This window comes from Notamacropus eugenii, chromosome 2 (genome assembly GCF_028372415.1).
Source record: "Notamacropus eugenii isolate mMacEug1 chromosome 2, mMacEug1.pri_v2, whole genome shotgun sequence".
NCBI lineage: Eukaryota > Metazoa > Chordata > Mammalia > Diprotodontia > Macropodidae > Notamacropus > Notamacropus eugenii.
In genome coordinates this window covers 288,840,676-288,865,734 of record NC_092873.1, presented here as the reverse complement: position 1 = coordinate 288,865,734, position 25,059 = coordinate 288,840,676, and the positions used below count along the sequence as shown (strand labels likewise).

At 43.2% G+C, this 25,059-nt stretch overlaps 2 protein-coding genes and 1 long non-coding RNA gene across 4 annotated transcripts in view; 2 read left to right on the top strand and 1 right to left on the bottom strand.

The window, feature by feature from the left end:
• SLC16A4 (solute carrier family 16 member 4) overlaps positions 1 to 3,841 on the top strand; it is a 45,972-nt gene extending 42,131 nt beyond the window's left edge. Inside the window, exon 10 of the mRNA XM_072644290.1 lies at positions 316 to 3,841. The gene's annotated coding sequence lies outside the window, so the exon portion shown is untranslated. The remainder of the gene's footprint in view (positions 1 to 315) is intronic.
• RBM15 (RNA binding motif protein 15) lies at positions 3,051 to 11,771 on the bottom strand. Its single transcript, XM_072644284.1, has one exon. The coding sequence runs from the start codon at positions 10,180 to 10,182 to the stop codon at positions 7,339 to 7,341; it is 2,844 nt and encodes a 947-aa protein (XP_072500385.1). The 5' UTR covers positions 10,183 to 11,771; the 3' UTR covers positions 3,051 to 7,338.
• Positions 11,772 to 11,916: 145 nt separating this feature from the next.
• LOC140527387 (uncharacterized) lies at positions 11,917 to 24,311 on the top strand. 2 transcript variants are annotated; one of them, XR_011974787.1, is made up of 3 exons: positions 11,917 to 13,380; positions 13,657 to 13,806; positions 22,659 to 24,311. It is a non-coding gene; the product is annotated as an uncharacterized lncRNA (long non-coding RNA). The 2 variants fall into 2 exon arrangements; XR_011974786.1 differs by lacking the exon at positions 22,659 to 24,311 and adding an exon at positions 14,399 to 16,164.
• The last annotated feature ends 748 nt before the right edge of the window (positions 24,312 to 25,059 follow it).

Genomic DNA, 25,059 nt, shown 5'->3' with positions numbered 1-25,059 from the left:
CATTTTATAATCAGAGGTCTGGTTCATACCACATCCCTTAAATCAGTTAATGGCAAATCTCTCTCCAAAATACAGTTGCAGGGAGCAGGGAGAAGAGCTTCACTATTACCATTTTTAAAAAATTCATCTTCTATATTCTTCCTATAACAGTTCTTCAATATTCCAATAATCTATGATTTGGTGTAGGATTTCTCTCTCTGCTAATCCAGATCAAAAAAGTCTTCAAGGCTGTAAGGCCAACCTGACTGCCCCTATCTAGGTAAAATACATGAACCCCCTCATATGTATAAGTTTCTTTTCTGTTTCCTTTTGTAGGACACACCCTGGAAATGCATTTAAAATTTATGAAAGTCTAAAGCATGAATTTCCCCAAGAGTCAGGTGTTTACTTACAGATTTGAGTACATAAGATACCTATCGTTTAATGTGCTATTACTAAGCAGCAAAATGGCACTAAAATATTTTTTAAACTGGGATGAGAAAACACTTGGCAAAACCTTCAATGAAAACCATTTTTTGTACAGGGTTTGTTTTGTGTGTGTGTGTTTTTTTTAAATATTCCTACTCAAAAATTAAGACTCTAAATACCCTGAAATCCAAACCAAATTCTTAGATGGCAAAGAAGATAAGAACAATGGGTCTGGGATCAGGAAAGACCAGAGTTCAAATCTGGCCTTAGATACTTATTAGCTGCGACTGTGGACAAGTCACATAACCTCTGTTTACCTCCATTACTTTGTCTATGAAATGGGGATAATAATTGTACCTATCTCTCAGGGTTGATGCAAGGATCAAATGAGATAATAATTGTAAAGTGTCTGGCACAGTGACTGGCACATAGTAAGTGCTATATAATAGCTAGCTATTGTTGTCAGGACAAACTATTATCCAGAGGGACTACCCAATCCTGCGAAGAAACAGAGAAGCTCTAATGAAACTGCCCTGCAACCTACACCAAATTCCAGGTGTTAGGGGTAGGTAAAACTCCAACATAATTACCTCCTCAGTTAAACAGAAAGAACTATTACAATTTGAGCAATGAATGGCACATAATAGCTGTGAACAAGTGATATCAGCCTGCTACTTGCATCTGGGGAAAAAAATAAAAACAAGATGACTAGTCTTAAGTTTCTCAAGTACTTTTCTCCTCAAACAAAAATTTGTAGATCTAACTAAATTTGATAATTAACCCTATGGATTGTGCATTGTAATCTTTCTATGCCAGGGTCCTAAAGTCTATTATTCTTATATATGAGAAAAATGGTGATACCATCAATCTCCAGGTTTGAGATTCAGTGCTTAGGGATGGGAGCAAAATATTTTTTGTAGTAGTGGGTGTCTCCTGCCAGAACAGACAAGTGAATAATGTTCACTGGACAGTAAACTTCCCCTCCGAAAGAAGAAATTCTACTCTTTGCTAATAATAAGCAGTTCATCCCAAGATCAAGCTCCTCACCTGTCCCCCAGTACTCTGCTCCCAAGGTCAGGGGTACATAATGGTCACTGCATCACAGACCTGGGAGGAAACAAGGACCCAGGTAATATTTAAAATGGAAAGAGGACCAAATAAAAGGATTTTTAATGCAGAAGTCCAGGTTGAATATCTAAAATTCCAATGTCTTATAAGTGAACATTCTTTAAGAAACTCCTCAAAGAATAAGAGGAAAAAGCAGCATTAGTATCAAAGTTCTCATTCTACCTCTCATATGGAAATTGGTAATATGGTACTTTAGTGAAGAAGAAATGTATTAGTAACAGAGCATTACAAGCACCTGAGAATTTCCAGCTGCAGAAATTCAGTAGGGAATACAAGTAAAAACCCTCACCCTACATATTACAATGCATTTTGACTTCTGAAAACCCCCCTTACCTGTTTACAAGTTTACACAGCTGTTTGCCACGGGAACACCACCTTGTGCAGAATACAATCGTGGCATCCTTTGTTGATAATCACCTGTTGCCTAGCAATCAACATCCTGCATGGAGACGGACAGCACTAGGGCTCTTCCATCCGAGGTTTAAAATTCAACACAAGCCAGATAAGCCTGCATTTCAAGGTTGTCTTCGTCTGCAACTAGTTAACTTTAAAATTGGCAAACCACAACAGAGGTGTCTGAAGCCAGAATGGTGCGGCAAGGTTAGCTTCCTCTTGGGCTCTGGCGTCGTCCCCGTGCCATGATGTCTCCTGCGGCAAACATGGGAGTTGTGCTCCTATAGTGGGAGCAGCCTTCCAAAGCTCAGGAGCCCCCATACAGGACAACGCAGGAACTAAGGCAAACCCTTTCTTTCCTTAGGAATGCCTTTTTTTCCTCACAATCTGTACTATAAACCGGAGTGACAGGGACTGAGTGTGCGTTCGTACCTATGAAACCATCACGATGCATGCACATCCAAGGCTTGTGGAACCAGAGGTCAAATAAGGCACTGAGACCAATGAATGGTTTTAATTACAAACGCTAGCTCTCAGGAACTCTTCATCCATTCAGAACTAAACCCATGACCGCATAACTGGTGAGAAGCCCCTGGAGACGGAGGAGCTCCTCCACTGTGTCAGCAAAGGCTTTATTAACATCATTAACATTTAAAAGCAAACGGAGCATTTCTCTTTCTTTTGGCAATTTGGTGCGAGCGTTTTAAGTGCAAGACAAAGCAATTTCAAACTTTTTCTTCAAATTAAAAATGAAACTAAGGCCAAACGTGTTGGGTGAACAAAATAAATCAAAACTTAAAATTCAGCAACTCCAGCTCTTCCAACCAGCCAAGCCCCAGATTTGTGCAACGTTCTGAGGCTTAAGGTGCTCTCCCTGCTTCTTGCATCCCAGCAAACAGCACCATGCCCTTCAAAGGATGAGGATTGAGCAGCAAGTGACCCCCAGTAACACATTCACTAGAGATCCTTCAGATTTGACACACCAGGCTCGTCAACATGAAATGATGGTTTAACTGCTTCTTGCTCAGGACATACAAGATCTGAGCAGCAGCAAGTACCCCCTCCGCTGCAAACAAAGGGGTCAAAGGTTTGTCGTCAATTCACTTCCAAGCAGAAAAACATTTTCCTCAAAAGAAACAATTTATTTAGAATGAAACAAAATCAGCTCAACTGTGAGCGCACGTTTGAGTGACAGCTACTTTTTAAGCTGTGTGAGCCATAAAAAGGGTTTTCCTTTACTTTTTCCAGAAATCTTGTGTACACAGCACAAAGCAAAGAGGTCATTTTTTCCACTTAAAACACGGGCATTGGCATCACAATAGCAGATACACAACTTTTTAAGCTGCCATTTTAGTAAAATGCACAAATACTAAACAGATAAGCTTTCTTCCAATCAAGAGGCCCATGTAAATTCCACATAAGCCACAACTTCTCTTCAAAAAGGTCCATTAGAGCTTAGAATTCCAAATCTTCATCCGCTGTCCACCAGTTTTGCTTGCAGAGGGGGAAAAAAAGGTTATTAAGTACAAATGTTTACAACATATTTTTTCCCTACAATACATATAGGTTCATGAACATAAGCTACAAGGCCTTTCTGGATAGTCCACTTTGATTTCAAAAAGCACCAATAATACCCCCTGGCACAAACCTTGAAATGAATTCATTCCATGAAGACACATAACAAGCAGAACAGGTTGGGTTTTTGTTTTTTATAAGCTAAACTTAAGAGTTATAGAACTGAAAATATCCTTCACACTCAGTTGAGTGTGTGAGGGAAAAGGGGGAAACAAAAAATTTCCAGAGAAAAATCTAGTGAAAGCTTATAATTATTTGGGTTTTTTTAATGGGATTCTTCCTAAAGGCAAATGAAAAGTGAAAAAAAAAATGAAAATAAAAATTGCAGTCAAACTTTCACCTCTGTGGTATTTTTGTTTATAATAAGCTTTCTAGCAATAGGGCACTCCAATATATCGTAAAAAAGGGGTCAATGCACATAGCCATTTAAAATCTAATGGGCTATGGTACCACTTAAAAGACAACAAGATGAACCGTTTCCATATAAAGTATTGCTAAATAACCAGCAAACCCTTTAAGATCCTTGGTTTCAACACTATTTCAAATCTTATATACAAACTCTCCATCAAGCTTAACAGTTCACTACAGTTACCTGTGATAATATTCCTTTTAAGGATGTCACTATAATCAAGAGGATAGGAGTCAAGTCTATAAATCTAACAGCTGCTTCTCATTTTCACAGTGGATTCCTTTGTAAATATTATCTCAAAACCAGTCAAGGAAATGAGAAAAAATAGACCCAGAAAATTTGCTTGTTACATACACCAAAAATGTCCTTTCCACAAAAGGTCATCTAGACCCTCTCTCCTATGGTGGTCTCTTCATTCTGTTACTGCTGGAAGTTTCTGATGAATGGTTCCTATACTTAGAAAGCAAAGGTAGTTCTTTCAGCTACACCAGGTAGAAAACAAAGGGCTTCAAAGTAAATTAACTTAAAAGAGGAACTGAATTTTTATAATAACCCTCGGAAGAACTTCCAGTCTCAGTCAATAAAAGAGATCAGGTAAAATTAACCAGCAGTTGATACAATTAGGGAACCAGTTATACCTTTAAGTTTAGAATTTTGATACAAAAGGCTTAATCATCTTATGTTCTCCTTTTCTTGTGTACCAAGCCATTAACTGCTTTATAGAAATAATGTTCTTTCAATTCACTTGAACTAATAAATTCTAGAAACATCAACTGTATGCACACAGCCAGCATCAAGAAAATTTGGTTATAGAAAATCCAATAATGGGATTACAAAATTCTGGCTAATAGTGTTTAGCACCACAGAGATGGTTCTAGACTTTCAGAATTTCCCATTTCTGAATGAAGTGTGTTACTGATGTTACACACCTGTACAACAGGATAGACAACACAGATAAGACGGCAGCATTGTGAATTGATGGCACTAAGATAATTGCCGTACTAAACATCATCAATTACTTTACCTTACACACTCAAGAATGATATTAAACCTATTTCACAAATAGAGCAGGAAGCACAAATTACCAGATCTAACAAAAACAGTCACTTTAACTAAACATTCAAACAGGAAGTAAAAGCACAGTGCTGCTTATTCCTGTTACCCTTCAAATACACCTGATTAAAAAAACAAAACAAAACACCTTGGATCATAGAGAGTACTAGATGCCACAAGCTTACTCTTCAAAAGAGCAAAAATTGCTTTCCCAGTTCATTTTATCAAAAGGGGCTCCAAAAATTGAGTGAGATAGTTTCTAATTGATAAAGTGTTTGGAGGCATAAACTGTACTTTGACCCCATACATGCATCAATTTTTAAAACAGGTGTCTATTGCATATTTGAGTCCCAATCACTGCTTTTCAAAGGCATTAAACACAAAAGGCTTAATGGTAATACAATTTTTCTCCCCAGAGGTACACCAAGGACCTTGAATTCAAAGTCCAGCACTTACTTTCTCTCCACAATAATCATCAAAACTGTGAAGTTTTTTTCCACAGTTTCAAAAACCAACCCAAACCAAAAAAACCTTAGAAATGTATAAAGGAAATCAAAAGGATGATATACTATAGCAGTGATGAAGGTCATGCTGACATGCATTAGACACCTGCCATAATGGAGAACAACGAATACAATCTTTTAAAAAGTAAATAATGATGAATTTAACATATGCAGTTTCCCTTGGGTTATTATTGGTGCTATTTCAAAGTATCAGCATCCTCACTGATAATAGAAAGAACAGCTGAGTTCTACTAGGCTTCAAACAAGTAAAAATGCTTTCACAGATAATAGTAACCATAATCCAGATCTTCCTAAAGTTTCTATTCACAACTTAACATGTACTATAGGCATTAGAGGAGGTCATCACCATTTCAATCAGGGGGAAAAATGCAAAATACAGTTAAGGGTAAATTGACATATCAAAAATAAATAAAAAATACACTGATGAGTTGCTAGATACCCAAGCAGCAAAATGCCTGCTTACAAAACAGAAATAAAAATAATATTCAGTTAAAAGAATTCACAAAATTGGACTGGGAGAGAAAATTCAAAATCCAATTGAGCAAACATTTTTTTAAAAGCTGTGTTAAACTGACATTTAGGGACCAGCTATATACAATAAGCTGTCTGGGGGGAAAACAAAAATAAAAACGGGTCTCATAGCCCTGGAATCTATTCAGTGTTTTAAATTTTGTCAGACACCAGGTAAGCCCCACTGTACATGAATATCACCAACGCTTAACATTTACAATGATGTAATAGACCTCCCCCCACTATCATTTGGGGATTCCCCCCCCCAAAAAAACCCCACAAAAGGTCCTTCTAAGGCATTTTTTAAGATCACCAACCAAAAATTCTGCAACTTAGATATGACTGATTGATGCCCACTGACCTAAGATAACATCTTAAAAGCCTGTAGACAACTGTTTCTTTCTATTACTGAAGCCAGAACCTTAAATGGTCACAAAAAATATAACCCACCTTTGATGACAAACATTTAATTTTGGAGTATGCACTACTAAGTATGAATTGTACCTTACACTTCTCTGAAAAGTCAGTAAAAACAAACACCTATACTGACTAGATTTTTTCTTCTTAAAGCACCTACTTGTTTCTTGCATACTAGAGTAAGCACAAGACATATATGGTTTGTAACATAGTCCTCAATATTTACTGAACAGTCACAGCTACAAACCAAAAGTGCATATATGGGATACAGTAGAACTCATGAATAGATGCTAGAATGCACGTGTTAAAGCATACTTCTGGGAATTTTGTATATTAAATGAAATACTCAAACACCTGATTAAAAGAATTAAACTGCTGTACAGTGTACCACCTGACATTTGCACTCCCTGATCAAATTTTAGTCAAAATAAAACAAAATAATTCTGACATCGGAATTATTTACATATACACCAAGCCTAAAAATTAGACTTTTAATCAGATTAATAAGTACAACAGAGGCCAAGTCACAGGTGTATATGGTTTCTTCTGCCAGTCTTGGGTTTTTTTTTAACTTGTTTTCCAAATTCTGACTTCTCAAATATAATGGGTATGTAACTTAAAGGATTCTTTTTAAAACTAAAGTTTACAAAAATGAAGATAAAGGACAAAAGTTACAAATAAAAGGATGGGAAGTTTATCTGCCTGCTACTCTCAGGGCGATGGCCTTCACTTATGTGTGCCAACAGCTAAACTTTCCTGACTTCTACTTTAAAGTGGTTTATAGAAAGGTAAGGAGGAAATAGCTACAAATAAACATCTAATTAAAAAAATAATAAAGTTGTGTGTCTGATGCTGTATCCCATAACACATCACACATTAGGAACCATGTCAAGTAGTAAATGCAAGCTACACATGGACTTTTTAGGACGCACCACGGACAATGACCATGACCAGGTAATCTTCTTCAGATTTGGCCAGTGCCTTGGCAGGAGAATCCAGAAACTGCTGGGAGAACTCACAGGGTGGGAAGGCATGGAGGACCCCGGTGTTCTCCTTGTCTTTGTTGCCCCCCACAGGGAGGCTGATGACTCCAGCGGCCTGCTTTTGCTTAAGGTAGGACACCAGGTTCCTAAGTGGCCTCTGAGTCGAGGTTGTGGCGTCAGACACAGATGAGGAGCGGCTGTCCGAGGTGCCAGGCACAGCGAGCAGAATGGCGTAGCCATTGGGCCCGGCCACCTTGATGCGCCGGGTCACTTCATCCAATTTGGGCTGGTCCAGACGCAGGCGCTGGGTGATCTTGAGCTGGGCCACCTTGCCCCCAGTAGAGCCCTCCACCAGAAGGCTGCTGGCCACATGGAGATCACCCTGCAGCAGATGCATGCTGGAGGGGAAGTTGCTGTTTTTGAGAAGAAGCATGCCCTGCCAAGCCAGGCATAGCTTGGGGGCAGCCGCTGGGGTGGAGGCCGCAGCAGCCTCGGGCTTCTGCGGTGGTGATTTCAGCTTGGACCCACTACTGGAGCTTGGTGCCGAAGAGGTCTCTGCACGCTCCTCCTTCTTCAGGGGGCTCTTGCCCTCCGAGGGCGCAGGGGCGCGGTGCTTCCTTTCCCGTTCCACTGACACTGAGTTTTTGCGGTCTCTCTTGTCGCCCTGACCCCTCTCCAAGCTACCTCTCCGGTCTGCCCGCACAGGGGAGGGCCTTTCGAGCAGGAGCAGGCGCGAGGAGCGATCAGGGTCGCTGTTGTAGCGGTCTCGGCCGCTGCCCAGATCTGGGCTGCGGTCAGGTGTGGGGGGGCAGTGTCTTTTCCGGGAGCGCTCGCTCTCGGGGGATCTGTCCATATGGCGGCTCCCGCTGTCCTCGGGCAGCCTCCTCTTGCGGGGAGGGTCCCGGCTGCTGGGCAGGTCTCTCTCTCCACGATCTCTCTCCAAGGACCAGCCATCCCGCCGGCGCTCCAGACTGTCGAGTGGCTCATAGGCTGGTACGGCAGCTGCAGCAGCCCTGGTGCTGCGCTCCCGCACGGGAGGAGGAGGTGGCACCCAGTCCGTGTCCGGGTAGAGGTCCCTGTCCCTGTCCCGGTACAGCAGGGGAGGTGTGCGGTCCCGAGCGCCCCGCAGGGGGTCAGGGGCTCGGTGCCCAAAGGCATCAGCCACCAGCTCGTAGTGGGTCAGCGGCAGCGGCTGCAAGTACTGCTGCTGGTAGCGATGCTCCGTGTCTGCAAAGTCCACCCGCAGCCTGCGGTCAGGCCCCCCCAGCGGGAAACCTCGCATATGGGTCCAGGCAGCGTGGGCCGCGTCTAGACTCTCGTACTGGATGTAGGCCCAGCTGTCGCCCTTGCGGTAGTCGATGGTGCGGATGGTGCCAAAGCGGTCAAACTCGCGGGCCAGGGCAGCCAGCGGCACCCAGGGGCCCAGGCCGCCCACCCAGAGGCGTGTTGTGGGCGTGGCCTTGCCATAGCCGATCTTGATGGGGTTGCGGATGATGACCTTGCCGGACATGGCCAGCTTGGCGCGGTGCGACATGTCCAGGTTCTCGAACTTGAGGAAGCCATAGGTGCTTGCCTGGCCCCGCGTAGGCCGCTTGATGTCCACCTCGGTGATGACCCCAAAGCGGTCGAAGGCCCTGCGCAGGTCGCTCTCAGTCACCGTGATGTCCAGGTTACCCAGGAAGAGAGTGCGGTTGGCACGTTGGCCATCCTCAGGAGATAACTCGTCCACTTCGCGGAAGGGGGCGGCGCCGGCACCCACTCGGGGCTCCAGGCTGTAGGCTGGGCGCACACGCTCGTAGAAGGGGTAGTCGCGCTCCCGCTCCAGCTCCCGGGGCAGCGGGGGCGGGGGCGGCGGGGGCAGGCGGCCCAGGGCCAGCTGCTGCAGGCGGTAGTCCCGGTAGCCCAGCGCTGCGCCCCCCGGGGACAGCGCCCGCTGCCCCCCGCCCGGGGGATGCCGGTGCCCGCCCACGGCAGCGCCCACCACCGCGGCGGGCGCGTAGGCCTCTTTGTCCAGAGGGGAGCGGCTGCGGCGCCGGCTCACGTACACGGCCTCGATCTTGAGTGGCCGATCGTAGAGCACCAGGCGGCCCCGGGCGTGCTTGGCCGCCCGCGCGTCCTCCGGCCTGCGGAAGTTCACGAAGGCCACGCGTTCGTCGCCCGAGCCCCCGGGCAGGCGGCTGATCTTGACGCTCACGTCGCCGAAGCGCTTGAACTCGTGGAACAGCCCGTCCTCCACCGCCTCGTCGCTGAGCTGGGAGCCCAGCTCGCTGATCTTGAGCGTCTTGTACTCGCCGCCCCCGCCGCCGTCCGCGGAGCTGGGGGCGGCCCCGGCCGAGCGGGCCTCCCCGCCCCCGCGGGAGCTGCTGCGCGACTCGCCCCCGCCCGACGAATTCTTGGTGCTCGGGGAGCTGTAGCTGTGCAGGCGGCTGCTGGAGCCGCCGCCCGGCGCGTCGTACTCGCGGCTGCCGCCCCGGCTGCTGCCCTTGTCTAGGTGCAGGCTGCGGCGGCCGCCGCTGTCCGCCTTACCGCTGCTGCTGCCGTTGCTGCCGCCGGAGCCGCCGAGCTTCTTGCTCCGCTCCCCGCGGGTGCTCGACTCCTCCCCGCCGCCGCGGGAGCGCTTGGCCTTCGCGGGAGAGCGCTCTTTACCCTTCATCGCGGAGGACTGTGCGGGGCCGCCTCGGAACAGGGGAGCTCGCCTGCCCGCGCTGGTTTCACACAGCGGAACCCCGCGCCGCCATCTTGCACACCGCCGCGGCAATGGACCCCGCCCCACCGCCCTCATTGGTCAGCGAGCGCCTCTCTTCCTCAAGGTCATTGGGGGTTCCCTCTGTCTGTCTCCCCAGCTCCCAGCGCGAAGTGAAGGATCCCGCCCGACCTCTCTTATTGGAGTCTTGACGTCCTAGGAAGAGGATCCCATTGGTTGTTGCCGTTGTCCGTATTAACGGTTCCTCGCGCCAGTCGGTGGTTCCGCCCCTCGCCGCACCATCGAATCACCTGACTCCAATCCTAGCGAGGTTGATTGGCTAATAGGCCCGTCCTGTAACGGTTCATCTCGCGCGGGGAGAATAGCGAGCCCACCTCTTCATCCTTTTCATTGGTCCGTAATCCCCTCCCCTTGACTTCTAATTGGAAAGCGAGACCATCAGTTCGGGCACTTTTTCCGAAGCGAGGGTTAGGCTAATATCTCGCGAGTAACTATTTCTCCTTCCTCCCCTCCCCCGCCCTCTTCACTCTTCCTTCATTGCGTCCAGTGTCTGAGTAGAGAATTTAAATCTGGTTGGGTGCCTGCCAAGAATCTGATAGGCTTCAAGGCATGTCAATCAAGTTCTGAAGCCTTCAGCTTCTCCTCTCTTAAAGGGCTAGTCGCGGCGACCGAATGAGGAGACTGAAGGTGAAGACTGGAGCGCGTGGGTGCGTGGTGACGTTACTAGAGTCGGGCGCTTTGAGTGCGAGCCGGGCCGGGCCCCGCCCCCGCCGCGGTGTCTGGTCTGCGCGGAGGGGGTTCGAAGTCTCTGGATTTGTCTACTGCGTGGCTGCCCGCTGCGCCTCTTCACTTCCCCCGCCCCCACCCCCATTCCCAGGCTGGGCGGGAAGGGTCGTTTCCTGAAACCCGCAATCCCTACGGAAAGTGGCAGGCCCAAGCCCGACTACCACGTCAGGCGCCGCAGGGCGGGGCAGGGAGGCTGGCCCTCTGTCCCTCCACCCAGCCCTTTTCCCTGCGGACGTGCCTGTCCCCAATAGAGCACTAATTGAGCGCCCACTGTATGTCGGGCCATGGCTAGTAATAAGGCACAGCCTCCGACCTCGGCACTAGTCTGGCAGAGGGTAGAAGTGACCCGTCACGCACAATCGAATTAAAATTTGTATCATTAATAATAACAGCTAGTATTTATAAAGAAGTTTACGCATTTTCATCTCGTTTGATGCCCCTAACAACCGTGTGAGGAGGGGCGTGTGCGTGTGCGCTAATTTTCCTATTTTACAGAGAAGGAAACTGAGGCAAAGGAGTCCCGTGCCTTGCTCAGGCTTAGGGTTTGGGGCACCTGCTGGATACCTGAGAGGCCGGGCCCCGCCCCCTGGGAGGAAGGAGGCGGGGGGGGGGGGGGGGGTCCTTGCCAGGAGGCAGAACCCGGGTTCGACCGTCCCAGAAGTGGACTGGGATCCGAAAGGTGCATGAGCAAGGACGGTGACGTCAATGTGACGTCACGGGCGGGCTGGGGCTCCCGGGGGGGAAAGGTCCGACCCGGTAAGGCGCCTAAGAAGGGATTTTTGCGGGTTAAAATCAAACGTTTTGTTCCCTGGGGAACGAGCGGGAGGGAAAGTAAGACAAGCCAGTATGGAAAGTGAAAAGCACTCTTCCTGAAAAAGAAGAGCGCCCGTGACGGGCCTCGGCTCGCGGCCCCGGCGCCCGCGTCAGCCCGGGGCGGGGCTGGAAGGAGGCGCGGCCCGGCCGCAGCTGGCACCTTAAGGGCGGTGCTGCCGCCGAGGCTCCGCTGCCGCCGAGGCCCCGCTGTCTCCGAGGCTCCGCGTCCGCGGCCCCGTGCGGCCGAGCTCCGGCTGCTGCCGCCCGCACGGCGCGGCCTCTGTGCCTGCGGCGGCCGCTTCTGGGCGCCTTAGACTGCGCAGTCCACCCCGAGTGCTGGCTCATTTCCTGTTTCAGCCCTAGGCTCCCTCGCAAAGCACCGCTGTCAGATTTATAAAACATAGCGTATAAAATTACACTGTGCTGAATGAATGGATATGACAACGGAGAAATTCTGCTAAACTAACCTAATGCCTTTTTTTCCCCTGACAGTTATGAAACTGGACCAAGGCGATGCTATAAGCCAGGAAGCTCTTTTAAAATGAAACTGTTTTGGTTTTCTCTTTGTAGCCCTATCACCTTGCACATACTGGACATAGAATCAATGTATAATGACTTGAATTAAACGAAATTATCTGTTTTAGCAAGTCAAAAAGGCTTTGTGATGTTCAAAAAAAAACCGCTAGTATTCTCCTGGACAAGTTGGAGCTATGTTACAGATGATAGTAAAATTAGGTGGGCTCCTATGTGAGCCCGAAGCACTGTCTAACAGGTGCCAACCTTAGGTGAAGACCACAGGGCTCAGTGCTTGACCTTGCCTTGTTCACCATTTTATCAATGACTCGGATGAAAATCTTGATTCAGTTTAAATCCGTTCAGTAGACGCCTTAGGGGCCTACCTGTGTACTATATGAAAAACACAGTTCAGGAAGAAATATAACATTTAGATAAGACAGATCCTTCCACTATGAAATTTATCATCGGCTGGCATACTGATAGCCCACAGGATGTAGAAAGATCTCAGAAGTCTAGAACAGCTCACACTTTGAGGTTTGACAAAACATGATACAAGTACCTTCTCAGCTCATCCTCCCTATCACCCTACTGTAAGGCGGGTGCTATCATAACCCCCATTTTACAGATGAAGCAGACAGAGGTTAAATGACTTGTCCAGGGTCATCCAGCTAGTATGTGAGACAGGCTATGAGTTCAGAACCTCCTGAGTCCAGGCCCAGCAGTCTATCCACTGTACCACCTCGCTGCCTCTGGAATGGAAAGATGAATCTACAAAGATTAAATTTTAAATTTTACATGTAACATTTCAATTTTTTTTTTAATACAGCTGTGAAAGACAGGATTGAGGAGAAATGGATAGACAGCAGTGTGTTGGAGAAAGGACTGGAGATCATAACTTCAGAAGACTGATAATGAAGCATCCCCTTTTATCTCCCATCTTGGCAGAGAGATTCTGGACTTTCAGAGGGGAGTAGCGAAATGTGTTGGTTTGTTTTGTTTGAGTATACTTAACTTGTTACAAGGAAACAAAAACCATCATCAAACCCATCTAATTCAAATCAGCTCAACAAACACTGAACAGCTGTAGGATACAAGACACTCTACTATATCCCAAGAGTACAAAACCGAATCATTTCCAGCCTTTAAAGAGCTTACACCCAGGTGGGGAGGGGAGGATAGGGAGAGGATTGTAATGGGTTGCAGAGATGAGTACTAAGAGTACTTAAGGGGGGGGGGGGGGAGAGTTGGAAAGTCTTACTTCAGGAAGAGGCACCTGATCCTGAGGGTTGAGTTCAGGGAACTGCTAATAGGTTGGTTTGTCTGGAATGTAGACTATGTGAAGCAAGATAATATGAAATCAGACTATAAAGTTAAGTTAGAGACAGATTATGAAGTTTTCTTAATGCCAGCCTGAGTAGTTTGTGTTTTATGTTACAGGTTAAAAAACCACAGAAGATTTTTGCTTGGGGAAGTGACTCATGCCTTGGGAAGATTATTTCAGCCCTTTCAAAGCGAGTATGGATTGGAGAAGGGAGAGCCTTGAGGAGGAGACCGATTAGGAAGCTATTGCAATGGTCAGGGCTAGAGGTAATGACATCCCTAGCTAGGATAGTGACTGTGTGAGTAGAGATGTGGAGGAATACAAGACAGTAACAAAGTAGAATCAACAAGACTTGGGCTTGAATTGGTTGGAGGAAGGGGTAAAGAAGAAATGCATCTGGAAAGATGTGTATTCTTCAGCTAATAGTGGGAAACATGTTGAGTATAGGATGCCTTCAAGACATCCAGATGATGTCCTAAATTCAATTAAGGGTGCAGATGCAGAAACATTTCCAGCTTGGTAGAGCCCACTAGCAATTATGTTCAGCTAGTATAGACACCTGCACACCACAGTGAGGGGAGGTATCATCGTGGGCTCTTAGTGAAGACCATTGAAGATATTATTCAGGAGATTTATGAATGGAAAAGGAAGGACATGGAGCATGTAATTAGAGCAAGTACCCTACTCTAGTGCCTTTTTTTATTTAAATATTTTCAGTATATAATAAAATATAGAATGTGCCTACAGGTAGAAAGGGGCAGCTAGGTGGCCCAATAGATAAGAGCTCTGGGCCTAGAGTCAGGAAGATCGTAGTTCAAATCCAACCTCGGTCAAGTCCCTTAACCCTGTTTTCTTCAGTTTCCCCATCTGTCTGATGAACGGGAGAAAGAAATGGTAAACCAGAATCTTTGCCAAGAAAACCCCAAATGGGATCATGAAGAGTCAGACTTGGACAGGACTGAACAGCAAGAGGCAGAATATGCCTGCCAACAGTTCCGATGTGCATAGTATTTAATAGGGAAGCAGCTCAGTATCACAAATAGAGTTCTGGAATTGCAGAATTGCAAAGGTAAACTTGGATTTGAATATAGCCCAAGGACATTTATTAACTGTGGGTCCCTGGACAAGTTGTTTAATCTCTTTTTAGATTGTTTCCTCTTCTGTAAAATAGAGATAATAATAGCACCTACATCCCAGGGTTGTTGTGGGGATCAAAATAACATATACAAAACACTTTGCAAACCTTAAAGTACTATATAATTGTTAGCTATTACAATAGGTGTGTTCCTGAAAAATTGTTCATAATTTATCATATAAATATTGAATTCTTTTGTAAGAAAACTGTTCACCTAATCAACCTTATTTATTAATTTGGCTATTCATATATCAGAGCTTCTCAGTTTATGAGACAATCTCTAAATAGACAAATCAAGAAAAATTCCATTATGTAACTCAATAGGAGTTCGTCTAAAATTTCATTGTTTCTAAAATAGTCTATAGCATATTATTTAAAAGTTTCATTTATTACCCAGTTATTTGTCATTTTAGTAAATAGAAAAGATTAAAAATAACATTAACGTTAATAATTCACCTTGTTCATAAAGCACTCCGAAAAGAAGAAAAAACTGTTTGACATATTAAATGATAATATTCATTCGTGAGTTGCCATGGCCAAAAAAAAAAATTATCACCACATGGCAAGCCTGCTAGTAATGTACCTCTCCATAAATAACTGATTTAGTCCTCATAAAACAGGTTATGGCCAGGGCCATAGTTGAAGTCTTTCCAGCATGATAAAATCTGCCAGACATTGTACTGCACTGGTGTTGACTTCCAAAACCCAAGGTCATATAAACTTGTCTATAAAATCTTAAGAAGATTGATGGATGATTTTGAGCACAATTCTCTTATAATACAAAGAGAAGCAGTGAAAGGTAAAGCCAAGTTTTAAAAACCATGGCAAGATATCCTACTACTAAGCAAAGTCATCTCAAGGGCATTCAGGAATGAAAATGGAAGAACGAAAATGGAAAGAAAAACAGACAAGATTTTTAAAAACCATTTTATCAAATTGTTTTCTCCATGGAACATCACAGTTGGGGAAGGGAAGGCAATAGATATCAAGGAACTACTGTGTGCCAGGCACAGAACTAAGCACTTTACAAACATCTCATTTGATCCTCCAACTACCCTGTGATATGTGCTGTTATTGTCAACATTCTACAGAGGAGGAAACTGAAGCAGGCAGAAGTTAAATGACTTGCCCAGAGGCACAGCTAGCCAGTGGCTAAGGCCAGATTTGAACTCAAGTCTCCTTAACTTCAGGCCCTGATCTCCATCTTCTATGACAGCTGCTTATAGAGGAGCTAAAAAGGGCACTGAGAATAAAGATGGGGGAAAACAGCCAGACTGGACCAAGTACATCTAGAGAAGATATATCATGGAGGGCATCCAGTTCTGAAGGGACATACAAGGTATCTGAAGGAGGGGAAGATATCAGAGGCATAGAAAAAGAATGTCAGATCTCGTTAATATTGACAACTACCAATACAAGTGTCTGCTCTCCCATAATGCAAAACCTTTGTGAAAAGTCATATGTAACAAATAAAGTGAATTGGCAATGATGATACTAGTATATGAAAATCAGACTTTTGCAAGTCATAAAAAACAATGGATCAAATTTTTACCATCTTATACTAACTGAAAGTTATAAAGAACATGATACTTATTGTCGTCAATCATGAAAAAAAAGCATTTGATTTGGTAGAAGAGACCACCTTGCATACTCTTTTCCAATGATATGGCACCAACTCATATATTAAAATATTCAAGATTCCTTAAGAGATATAATAGAAATAACCCCTCTCAATAACCTGATTATCATAAGTATTAGGCAAAACATAAAACGGAGCTATAAGCTCACCAAGTTTATTGACTGCTGTAATGGAAAAGACCCAACGCAGTTTTAGGTGGAAGGAAGAGAGATTTCCCTGTGGACGGTAAGGCCCTCCAGGTCCTCTTATTTGCTGATGACATCATGCTATTGCATCAGGCCCCAGGACCTTGCAATGCCTCCTGGAAGAAATCTCTGGGAGGTTGGCTTGTCCACCCACCCAGGAAATATCAATTGGATGAAGAATGTCTTTTGGACAGACATCAACATGCATTTGGATAGATACCCTATGGACCACATCCAACAATATATTTATCTAGGACAGACGGTACAGATAGACAAGGGAGGAGAGTGGACTGTATTAAGTTTAGGAAATTGCAAACCTGCTTTCCTGGTACCCAAGTTTCCCTTTAAAGCAAAGATCTATCTTTTTAATACTAACATTTAATCAGTGTTGTATAGTAGTGATTCCTGGAATACCATTATCTGCAGCGACTTAAAGATGAGCATCACACAAGGCAAAGGAGAGGCATATAGTAGGTGTGAGCAAACTGCTCATTTAATCAGTAAGAAACTCCATCCAAAGCAGAACAGAAGTAAAATCAAGGAATTATATGTCCAAAGGAGATGAGCTAGTCGTATGGCATGAAGACATGAAAGGTGGACAAGTAGAGCATCACACTGGTACCATGGTGATGCTGGGGAAAGTTGAGGAAGGCCTCTGTGTAGCAAACTTTTGGGAGAACATAGAAAGGAGTCTCACAGTTTGGGGAGACATGGATGGAGTGCAACCTGACTCATCGAACTTCCAAACTGACAAGATCACAGATATATTTAAGGAATATTCATTCATTCAACAAGCATTTAAGTGCCTACTTTGTCCCAAGCATTTCTTATGCAATTTCTAATGGGAGTTCACATACATAGTAGGGAGAAATTACTTGCAGCTAGGAGGATAAAGGAAAGTTTTCATAGACTCATAGAATTCCAGATCTGGAAAAGATCTCTAAATGACTTTAGTTCATAGCAGTCTTTTCAGAACTTCCAGTGCCCTTGTATATAATAGGTGCTCAACATATGCTTATTGTTGAATGGATGGAGGAGCTGATATGTGACAAAATCTCATCTTCTACATTAAGCCTATCCTCATCCCCCTTAATTCTAGGGCTTTCCTTCTATTGATTTTTCCAAGTTATGTATATATATATATGACAAACTGAAAAATATCTGCATATCTGTGTGTATGTATATGTTGTGCGCACACACAGCATATTTGTACATGGTAGTTTGCCTTTCATCTCCCTTGTTAGACTGAGCTCCTTGACAAGGTTTTGCTTTCTTTGTATACACAGTGCCTGGAACGTTATAGGTGCTTAATGAATTTTAATTGACTGGCTGATCTGGGACTTGAAGAGGTCAATTCAGTTCATTTTTATAATCATTTATTAAATAACTACCATGTGCCAGGCAAAAGGATAGATAACATTTCAGTAGACTCAAAGTGAGGAGGCAATTGGAACAGGAGGAAGGAATAAGAAAAGAACATTCTAAGACTAAGGAGAGGCAAGTAGAGAATAAAAACCCTGGAGTGAGAAGGGTAGACTGTGTTCAGAAGGAAGCAGGCTGGAGGGGAGGGCATTTAAAGGGGGAGTGGTGGAAGATGAGACTGGAAAGGGAAGAGGATAGAGCTTCACATGCTCCAAGGTCCTTGAAGTTTTTGGAACAAGGGTGTATCTGCTCAATGCAAAAAGTGGGAGAAAGTATAACTCAAAATAAGTAGTTTAAAACGAGAGAATAATGAAAGTCTTAATTCATTGGCAGTAGGAAAGACAAGAGATGAGCTGTTTCTCCTCATCGTGAAATATGTGATTAAGTTTCTTAGCATGTGCCAGAGCACAAGGTAAGGACAGTACCAGAATAGAATTAAATACGTGCCATCCTTCATTTATATGTTTATTCATTCATTCAGCAAACATACACGGAGGACCTCATACCCAGCAAAATCTTATGTTGCTGTGCATGTAGTTGCTGTGTAAGTAAAAAATCAGTGTGTTCAGTTCATGTCTATAGAATGAAGAAATTATTATATATGTGTATGTGTGCATGTATATGTTAGGTGCCAAGCGCTATTACCTCAATTGATCCTAATAACAACCTTGGAAGGTAGGTTATCCCCATTGTATAAATGAGGAAACTGAGGCAAAAAGAGGTGAAGTGACTTGCCCAAGGTCACCCAGCTAATAAATAAATATCTGAGGCCTTATTTGGACTCAGGCCTTCCCAATTCCTGGCTGACATACATGCATACATGCAAAAATACATACACACATTTTTCTGAGAGAGAGAGAGAGTTGATACATGCCTTTATGAGGCCAAGGTTAGGAGCTTGAATCTAGTAACACCTTAGCCTCCCAGCTTAGGCTCCTGCTAGATAATAGGCCACATGTGGGCAAAAAGTTTGCTACTGTGTAGTCTGAAAATGCTCTCACATGAAGAAAGAAGCTCCAGGCATTTTTCAGCGTGGTACAGTAGAAAGAATGGACTCTGCCCACAGAGGCCCTGGCCTTCTTTGTCTAGTTTTCTTTGTCCACCCTGCCCCCCAAGCTTAGAACTCTGACTCTTACCTCCCTGGCTTCCTTCAAGTCTCAGCTAAAATCCCCTTCTGCCAGAAGCCTTCCTGAATCCCCTTAATGTTAAGGCCTTCCCTCCTTGGATTGTCTTCAGTTTATCTTGGCCATGTCAGATCTGTACATAGTTTTTTACTTGTTGTCTCCCACATGAGACTGAGAATTCCTTGAGATGGTCTTTTATCTTGAGAGTTTCTTTGTATCCCCAGTACCTTGCACATAGTAGGGATTTAAGAAATTTGAATGACTGTTGCTGACTGCTTAGACGGCCTTGGGCAAGTCTCTTACCTTTCCTCAACTAGAAAATGAGCAGTTTGAACTTTTGTGCTTCCTTCTAGGTCTGTGGTTGCTGCCTGTTCTTCAGTTCTGGCTTCAGTAGAAAGCTATATAAAAATTTTTTTAATAGTATGCATGTGGAACCTAACAAATATGTAATAATAAAAAAGCATTCTTTCAATCCCCAGGAGTTCCCTTCTCACCAAACTTCTACATCTTAAAAATTATTACAGTATCTTCAATATACATAAAGACAATTATGATTGAAGTATGAAATTTATCTTGGAAGCCTTGTGCCATTTGATTTCCCAACAGATGTAGAAGGAGTTCATACAGGGATTTGAAAAAAATTTTCCCCCCCTATCAGAGTAGATTAAATTTTATACCTCATCTCACTCCATAAACTGAATAGTTTCTTGACTATTTTGGATATATTTTGTTGGCTAAAAAAGAAAGTACGTTTTTATTCCTCAGCATATATTCAGCCTCTAAAGTAACAAATAAGTTATTTAAGAACCAGTATGTTTTTTTAACAGGCAGGCGTGGATGGGTTCCAGTCTGCAGTACTGGAGGAAATACATCAGTGAGAACACAAATCTACTGGAGCATATTTTATAAGGCCACCTATTTATCTGTGGTCTGTGTTATAAATGTTGCATCACAAGAAGAGAGTCCATTGTCACCTCATACATAATCAGACAGCCAGACAAAGGAATAATTGGGGGATGACTGCTGTAGGCTGAGGTCTTTCATAGCATTTACTACATGCCTAAAAAGAATGATCAACTTTTCCCTGGATTTGGTGTGTCTCTTAAGTTTAACTGGGAAGTAAGTACAGGCCAAAAAAATAGCTTCTAAGATACTCTTGCTTTAATCATACCAGTGACCTTGACTGCAATTCCTGGCAAAATTCTGGACAGTGTTATTAGGAAAGGAATCAATGATCACTAAAACCCAGCAGAATAGACTAAATTAATTTTTTTTTAAGCAGGATAACAGACTGTGAAGGAACATGTATATAGGTCATAAAATGAGAGCTTGTCTGGGAGCCTGGAAGACCAGAGTGAAAGTTCTGCCTCTTAGAGATATAAGTTGTGTGACTGTGAGCAAGTCATGAGTGAGTTACCTATTTGCAGTGTTGGAAAGGTGTTACTTTTAAAAATATTTTATTGATGATATGTATGTGTATATATTCATATATATGTACATATATATATAAAATTGTCACTTTCCACAAATTCCTCATCATAGAACCCTCTCTTGTAGGAGATTATACAGGTCAACATAGTGAGTGTGCTTGAAAATATATGCTCCACATCCCTAGTCTATCAGGAGGAACACTTGGTTCTCTGAAGTCATGATTGGTCATTGCATTGATTAAAGTACTGACATTATTCAGTAATATTTTTGGAGAGAGTTTCCACACTTGGAGTTCCGTATGCAAATGACATCATAAATCTGCTCTCTGCCCTCCCTCTCCCCCACCCAGCCAAAACTACCTAGATTGGTAAAAGGGGATGCTGTTGACACAGTACACTTAGCAAAACATTTTCTAAAAGCTTCTTAGGCTTCCACAGAACCATAGACCTTGAGCTAGAAGGCCATCTCTACCAGCCTCCTTATTTTGTAGGTAAGGAAACTGAGCCATAACAAGGCAAAATTACTCAGGATCATAGATTTAGTGCTGTAAAGGACTTTGTCCATGTCAGGACAGACAACATCTGGAATACTAATTGTAGCTAGGTCACGACTAATGCAAGTTCAAATTATTCGAAATTTTCTTAATGTGGTTTTTAAAATGATACTAGGTCACATTTAACATAAGCCAAAAATCAGTGAGTGTGATGACTGGGTGCAAACTAGAGGAAGGCAAACTCTTCTGTTGGTCTTCACTGACCTGTCCTCACATGTGGATCTCCTGTGGTGCACTTACTCTATCACCGGCGGTGGATTTAATTATTTTTTAAAGAGCTCTTACCAAAATAGATACAAGGAAGAATGCATCAGATGGAAAAACTGGTAGCACAAAAACATTTAATGTCATTGAATGATGTGAATGTGGTCATAGTAGTGAAACTAGGACAAGGAGTCAAAATGCCTGAATCCACATGGAACATTATAAAATGTTAAGTGTCTGTGTATGACATATATATGTGATGTAATTCATAACAACAAAGAATAGAACTGAAACAATGAAAAAAGGGAGGCCTTCTCTCAGCAGCTGCCGGGCTGAAGGATCCAGTTCAAAAGCACATGCCGTGTGATAGCAGAACAGCCATTCAAACAAAACTCTCAAGTTTATTTAAGGCAATACAAAAAGAAAACAAAAAACAAAACCTGAAGTAAAGTGAGCAGTGAATAAACTTTTAATGCAAGCATTTTTTGATTCTTCTCAAAAATTGATTCCAGTTGCATAATGTTAAAATTACCAGAGGCAGCCAGTGCAGATAAGGACACAGCAGCTATTTTGAAGAAAATAATTGAAGAAGGTGGATACACTGATCAAAAGGTTTTTAATGTAGCTGGAACAGGCTTGTTCTAGAAAAAGAGGCCTTCCAAAACTTACATTTCTAAGAAAGAGAATACTTAACCTGGATTTAAAATGCCCAAGCATTGCCCAACACTGTTATTGGGAGGCAATGTACCTCCCAATTAAATCAGTGCTTATTTAACTCAGATGCCAGGACCATTAATTGCTTCCAGTTCTTTGATGGTCAAAAAGGAAACCAGGGGGCACTAGAGTTGTTTCTGAAAACTGATATACAAGTTATTTTAGACCAGCTATTGAAAAAAATATTTCAAAGAAATAATATCACCTTTAAAACACTGTGTGATAATGTGAACATGCAATTTTTCTGAGATGTGGGTAAAAGCTCTCTGCACCTCCCAGTGGATGTTATAAAGATTTAAAGAAAGAGAAGACAGTTTAGTCTTTGCTGCTAACATAGATTAAATACCAATAACAAGGTTATATCTGCAGTGTAAGCTTATCTTTAGGTAAGATAATCTGATTTGTAAAAAAAATTTGCTCTCCATAAATTATTATTTTGTAATAAATGAATCAGAATAGCATTTTCTTATCCTTTGTTGCCATATTATGTTAACAGATCAAAACTTATTTCTAAGTTTTTTCCTTGCATTTTCCCTTGACCTGGAACTAATGACCATATTCTATATATAATTATAATTTCATAGAGTATAAGTTCAAATAATACAACCACTTCAGAGAATCTCTTATTTGCACTAACTGAAACCTGACTGTACATAGCACTTTGATGTTTAGAACACACCTGACTAATATCTCATTCAATTCTCATAACAGGATCTGAGGACTGACAAGCTAATAGGAAGAAGGAAAGACACCTGGGAAACTGGAGGCCAACTGATATTTAAACTCCTTCTGGGAAAAGAGGTTTTGACCCTTTAATGCCCTTATTATTCTGTCAAGATAACTGGGTCCCCTTTTATTGTAGTTCCAAGTTCCAGGGCAGAAGGTAACAACTGTGCCACCACTCCAGTTTCCCCGGCTTCCTTCAAGTCCAAGCTCAAATACCACTTCTACAAGAAACCTTCCTGATCCTCCTTAATGCCTGCCCTCTGTTCATTGTCTCCAACTTCTTCTGTATCTAGCTTGTGTGTATATAGTTGCTGGCAAGTCGTCTCACCAATTAGACCTTAAGCTCCTTCAGAGCAGGAAGTATCTCTTGCTTTTCTTTGTATCCCCAATGCTTAGGATAGTGCCTGGTGAATAGAAAGCATTGGATAATTGCTTGTTGACTAAGTGACTATAGATGTGACTCTGGACAGTGAATTCCATATGGAATTCATACCTCTGCATATTAAATTCCCCTGACTCACCTGGTGTATTAATAAAGGTTGATAAAAACATACCATGGTAACCATTCCAGGTGAGCAAAAGTAGTTGGTTCAGATGCTCCCTCCTAGAGATGGCAAGGAAATCTTTGTTAAGTAGCTATTACCTGCATTCATTCATTGTAGCCAGTCACCTGATGGCTTCAGGGACACCAAATAAATAATATATATTTTTTATTGCCAAGGGAGACATTATGAGAGAGAAGATAAAGTTGGTCAAAGACAAAACCTTGAGGCACAGTCTCTAATAAGTCTGCAAACAGATGAACTAAGAAAGGAATAATGACAGATAGTAAGAACCAGAGAAGTGCGGAATTTCTAAAGTTAAGGGAGAGTATATCCATTAAGAAACAGGTCAATAGTGTCAAAAGTTGCAGAGAACTAAGAAAGAAGAGAATTTGCCCACCTTCCTAAGTATTAGGTGATTATGAGGTCTTTGGTGGCCTTTGAAAAGGTAGTTTCAGTAGAGTGGGAGTGGGAAGCATCCCCTTGGGAAGGAGCAGATTATAGAGTGGGTGGTAAGCCCTCATGAGTAAGAAACTTTTATTGATTTTTAGCAAAGTAGGGGAGGAAAGAGAGGGACTGATAGGGTAGCAAGGTCAAAGGGGACTTGTTTAGGAATGTGAAGACTTAAACATGCCTGTGAGCAATTGGGAAGAAACAAGGAAAAAAAGGAGAATGAAAGTGTATGAGAAAAACTCTTGAGAAAGCAGAATTCTGGAGGAAAGAGGAAGGAATAAAATCAAAGGTGCAGGTAGGATGAACCTTGGAGAAAGCAGGAATATAATGGTATCTAACCCTTTTTATCACTAAGATACTAAAGTAAAGTAAAAACATTACATGGTAAACCTTGAAGGCTGAAGAGATGCGAATTTATGATCTGTCTTCCATTAAGTTCAGATTTGGAAAAGGCATCATCTATAATAGCTTAGTTCTCAAAAAATGCAACCCTTCCATTAAGTGGGCCCCATGCAAGTTAACGCTAAATTTTGGAGAAGAACACTTAAGTGAGAATCTATGGAATCCTTATCCTTCCTGAATGAACAGTGCAACCAGGTAGGCCCAAGGCCCTGGGAGGGAACAGCAGAAGGCCAGCAAAAGGTAGGATGAAAGAACACCTTCCAGAATGGGCTGTATGAAAGGCAAAGGAGGAAACTTGTGAGGACCCTTCCAGAACCCAGGGAATATTCACAAAGCCTCATGACCCTTGGAGAACTCTGACAACTGAGCTTCTCTGGCATGATGAGAAGAGGATTCCTCTGCTGCCAGATCTCCTACCACCTGAAATTCTTTCCTTATTTACAATTCTTTCTATTTTAAAGTTTTCATGACTTGAAATACCTATACCTCTACTAGGGTTCCAGGGTCGCATAGTACTATGAATTAGTTTATACCTTGTTCAATTTAATTTGATCAGGTTACTTTCTCATACCTGAGATCAAAGAACCCTGAAGGAATAGGATTTTCCTGATGGGACATTTTGGGAAGGATGAGCCTGGGTTAAGTCAAGGCCTGGGCAGCAGTAGGGTGGGATAAGGGAGCTGGGGTATCAAGGCCTCCGAAAAGGAAGAGTACCAAAGACAAACACTGAAATTCTCAACTCTCCCTAGAAGACAAGGCTCATCAGGGCAAGAGAGCCCCAGGCCCTGCCTCCCTCCATATAAGTCCTAGAGAGCAGAGACTGGCACTAATTAGTTGGTTGCCACCTACTTCATTAATCCCAAAAGTCTTCTTCATGAACCCACTCTGCAAGACTGAGAAGGGAGTCCTCCTCTGCAGTGACCAAGCTCAGACTTAGCCTCCCTTTTGAGATATTTTCCTTCTTTCTTTCTCTGTCTCTTACCTGCCCA

Bases quoted from the DNA above. Each gene is read 5' to 3' on its own strand.
- RBM15 (XM_072644284.1), bottom strand. From the start codon at position 10,182: ATGAGGGCGGTGGGGCGGGGTCCATTGCCGCGGCGGTGTGCAAGATGG.